The sequence below is a fragment of the Choristoneura fumiferana genome, chromosome Z (genome assembly GCF_025370935.1).
Source record: "Choristoneura fumiferana chromosome Z, NRCan_CFum_1, whole genome shotgun sequence".
Lineage (NCBI taxonomy): Eukaryota > Metazoa > Arthropoda > Insecta > Lepidoptera > Tortricidae > Choristoneura > Choristoneura fumiferana.
Genome location: NC_133472.1, coordinates 36,997,599 through 37,002,124, shown reverse-complemented (window position 1 = coordinate 37,002,124; position 4,526 = coordinate 36,997,599). Strand labels below are relative to the sequence as shown.

The window sequence follows — 4,526 nt, the reverse complement described above, 5'->3', positions numbered from 1 at the left end:
GCTACGCTGACCGTCGGTCGAGCACTGAATCCGGCCTTATATGAGATTATTACTTTATTCTACCATTTGATTCTATCGTTTAACATCGCATCGTTTTGTAACAATCTTGATGGATAAATCTTTTCTTATTCTCACTTTTTTTGTTATTGTGAACGGTGTATTCGTTAGCTTGTTTGTACAAGTGTAAGAGTGATACGTCTGAGAGACACATAATTTCTGTTTTCTCAAAAATGTCCGTAAAAGTTGTCATTATTCTTTACTTATCAGAAGGTAAAGTGCATAGTTTATGGTCAGCGAAAAATTAAAAAGTTAAAACACATTGCAGGCTCGCTAGCTCGACAATAATGTCGCATACAAATTCCATTATTGTCGAGTCGCAAACTTTTTAAAAAGTTAAAATGGCCATGGTAATGAGTTGGCACAAGTCGTATACAGCCAACTTAAATGGCCGGTGTCAATTATTTGATGGAACCCCGGACTTTTTTTGTTGTGTCTTAAACAGCTTGTGGTGTTTTCGGTTGAAAAATACACCTCAATTTTTTTTTCTATGAAAAAAGGCGGGAAACAATTAAAAAAAAAATATATTTTCAAGTAAAGGTGAACTGAACTGTGTATAAAATATATCGTTACATAATATAAATTCAAGAAAATGAGTTCAAGTTCAAGCGATGTTGAATGTACACCACCAGAGTTACAAGAGGCAGCTAATGTGGCAATAAATAATTTGTTTCCGGCAAAATCCAAAGAAAAGTATTTAAAAGCATACGAAAACTTCATGAAGTGGCGAAATGAAAAGAAAGTTAATACATTTTCAGAAAATATATTTTTGGCATATTTCAGTGAATTAGCCAAAAGTAAAATGCCATCATCATTGTGGGCAATATATTCTATGGTAAAATTTACAGTCAATGTAAAACATAACGTCAACATCAAAAATTTCTCAAACTTGACTGCTTTCCTGAAAAGACAATCGGATGGATTTAAGAGTAAAAAATCCAACGTGTTAACTTCAGAAAATATTACACAGTTTTTAAATGAAGCCCCGGACGACCGATACTTAGCTACAAAGGTAAACGTCTAGTTATTGTTCAAATGGGATCTTATTGTGATTTTCATTAGTAAGGTACTCATATGCTCCCTTTTAGAAGCTATTTTACGAGTATTTTGTATTTTCTGTTGCAGATTGCTCTTATTTTAGGTGTGAACGGTGCTTGCCGTAGTACAGAACTGTACAATCTAACAAAAAATGACGTAACATATCACGACGACGTCATTTTGGTAAAATTGAGAGATACAAAGACCAAAATTGATAGGATGTTTGTCATTAAGAACGAATACATCTCAATCATGGAGAAGTACCGAGCGTTACGGCCGGCTTCGGCGACATCAGACAAGTTCTTTTTGCAGTTTAGAAATGGAAAATGCTTCAATCAGGTTATTGGCAGACATAAAATATCTACGTTTCCCAAAGAAGTCGCCATATTCTTAAATTTGGCCAATACGGAAATGTACACTGGGCACTGCTTCCGACGAACGTCCGCAACCTTATTAGCCGATGCTGGGGCGAATTTATTGACTATGAAACGCCATGGAGGCTGGAAATCTGAAAAAGTAGTAGAAGGATATATCGCGGAGTCCGTAACCAACAAGTCACATATTAACGACGCAATAAACAAGCGTATTAATTACAGCACGAATGTCGATCAACCTTCCACCTCCCGGCAAGAAAGCAATCCACAAGCTTCTTGTTCTTTAAGTTCGGAACAACCAGCCGCTGCATGGAACAAACCACAGACATCCACATTCAGCCCCACCTCCGTATCAAGTCAACCTGCCAATTCACCGTCGATAACCAATACACAGCACGAAATCCAGCAAACTAATATTAACCTTCCTGGGCAGTCAATAACTTTAACTTTTCAAAACTGCACAAATAATAATATGACATTTAATTTTAAATGATTTGCAATACTTTGTACCTACCTATTTAATAAAAGTTTATTCTGATGTAGTTTTTTCCTTCACCATTTTTGAGAAAAGCTATATATTAGTCTTGGCCGGAATAGCAATTGCTGGCTTCGTATTAGTTAAACGGACTCGCAAGCTCGTCCGTTTAATACTCATACTCAGCCAGCAATTGCCTACTTCCCGGCCACGACAATAATCTACTATTTCATGTCTGAGTGAATCAATTATTCAAGATACATGTATCGAAATCTATGAATTTACTAAGTATTTATACCTATTAATATAAAGATTGTTAATTATATATACATATATACTAGCAGTTGCCCGCGGCTTCGCCCCCGTTGTAATGTTTCTAAATGTTCTTCCATAAAAACCTACTCCTGACAATAGCAAACACAACAAAAAAGGAATTAGTGAAATCGGTCCAGCCATTCCCGAGTTTTGCGCTTAGCAACACATTTTAAGATTCATTTATTTAATAATAATAATAATACCTAGATAGATTAAGTATTTAGAGATAAAATATTTTTTATGAAGAGTTGAAGCAATATTTTGTACTCAGTTCGAAGCTAAACAAATAAAAGCAGCACATGAGGACTACATCCGAAGGTTTCTAACAGAAACAATAATTTGCGTTAAAAGGGTAGCCATATAAGTTTGGTACGAAACTTGGCCTCTTGCCTAACGGTTTAAACAAGCGCTCCGAGGGCATTGGTGTCAAAAAACAATAAATGAGGTTCGTTTACATATTTGAAAAAAGTTTGACTTGACTTGTGGCATTATCATGTTTATGTAGAAATTAATCCGACCAAAATCTCTAACAATAACTACAAATATGATATTAGTTTCCACCAGGGATCTGCGAGGATGTGTTGCGAGAAATGTTTTCGTCATGAATGAATAGAATCACTTCATTTACCTGTCCTCGTACAGCACAGCTGTCATCGTGCAGTGGAAACAGTTGAGCGGAGCGAAGATAGTAACAATAAAAAAAAGTAAAACCGATTGAAAATACAAATTGAGACATGGATGCACAAAAAAAACAAGAAAAGAGACCACTGGACAAGTGGTAGTGTAGGGGTAAGGCACGCAGCACGGAATGCTGAGGACCTGGGTTCGATTCCCAGCGCTGGTCTCTTTTTCTGGTTTTTCTGTGCATCCATGTTTCAGTTTGTTTTTTCGATATGGTTTTACGGGATGACCGTAAAAGTAACAAATTTGGAGTTGAAATAAAAAATACAGAAAGACTCCAAATAACCAATCATAAAAGTAAAACTGACCCAAAAAAAATAACAAAAATGGAACCGACTACAAAACCCTTGAAAATATTACTTACAGGAGTGGAACAATAGTCATCTACCTCACCTACATACTACTTATCATATGGGTTTCAATCCCTCCTGCTGGCTCGTGATGAGGCACCGACTTCTAGCTAGTAGGTACCATCAGCCAAATATGTGGTCTACCACCCTAAAGTTGATAATCGTTTGCATGTCATAAAACAATAATGCCAATAGACGTGTCTGTCAACTTGAAAGTTCGACTTTAGCGAACCTCCTCCGTTTTTGAAGCCTGATAAAGCCTTTGTTCGCTGGATACCAGATTCGCAAAATACCAGATTCGCAAAATACCAGAATCGCAAAATACCAGATTCACAAAATACCAGATTCACAAAATACCAGATTCTCAAAATAACAAATTCGCAAAATACCAGATTCGCAAAATACCAGATTCGCAAAATATCAGATTCTCAAAATACCAGAATCGCAAAATACCAGATTCGCAAAACACCAGATTCTCAAAATACCAGATTCATAAAAGATCAGATTCTTATAATACCAGATTCGGAAAAGATCAGATCCTCATAATACCAGATTCGCAAAACACCAGAAATACAATCATGCATAAAATTTGAAAACGAAAATAATGAATAAAACCTTTCTGGTTATCTGGGAACCGAAAATAGTAATCACAATGCGAATACTTTAAGGGTTGGTAAAATATACTACAGTTAAAAAGCAGTTTACATATACAAGTGGTTCAAAAATGCTCGGAATGACTTCAAGAAAAGGATGGTACGTCTGTGCCCTTTTTTGTTCGACTTAGAAAAGCATCTACGTAAAGCAGTTTGCTTTTAACTATTGCGCACCCAACTCCTCAAGCTATAGAGACGTTCATGTTGTATTTTACATATTATATTACTGGTCGATTTAAATTATTCTGATCAAATTGACTATTGATGTTATAGCCCCTCTTACATAGTTTGACTACCGATCGTTAGTTTATAATTGAGTTTCCAGTGTCTCCCCGACGACAAAGAGCATGTAACTCATGGTCTTGAATTGCAGCACAAAGCGCCATTGTGTCGATTTATTACAACTACTCGGGAAACATGTATACTTATGCAAACTCCAATAAATAAAAAATCGCATGTTCAGGTCGCTTATGTTTTGTCATCTGTTTAATATCACCTGTGTCTGAGAATAGCCACAGTAATCAAAAAGTGAGTCAGTAATGCACTGGCGTTACTGCAAAGAAGTGGTTTCCTTTTATACCCC

At 36.2% G+C, this 4,526-nt stretch overlaps 1 protein-coding gene across 1 annotated transcript; it reads left to right on the top strand.

Moving 5' to 3' along the window:
* Positions 1 to 215: 215 nt before the first annotated feature.
* On the top strand, positions 216 to 2,166 carry LOC141439871 (uncharacterized). The gene is made up of 2 exons (XM_074104293.1): positions 216 to 1,069; positions 1,183 to 2,166. The coding sequence occupies exons 1-2, from the start codon at positions 650 to 652 to the stop codon at positions 1,960 to 1,962; spliced, it is 1,200 nt and encodes a 399-aa protein (XP_073960394.1). The 5' UTR covers positions 216 to 649; the 3' UTR covers positions 1,963 to 2,166.
* Positions 2,167 to 4,526: the final 2,360 nt, after the last annotated feature.

What these genes read in the sequence shown, in the direction of transcription:
- LOC141439871 (XM_074104293.1), top strand. Translation starts at nt 650, where the DNA reads ATGAGTTCAAGTTCAAGCGATGTTGAATGTACACCACCAGAGTTACAA. An exon ending in ACCGATACTTAGCTACAAAG is followed by an intron (nt 1,070 to 1,182) that starts GTAAACGTCTAG and finishes TTTCTGTTGCAG; the next exon opens with ATTGCTCTTATTTTAGGTGT.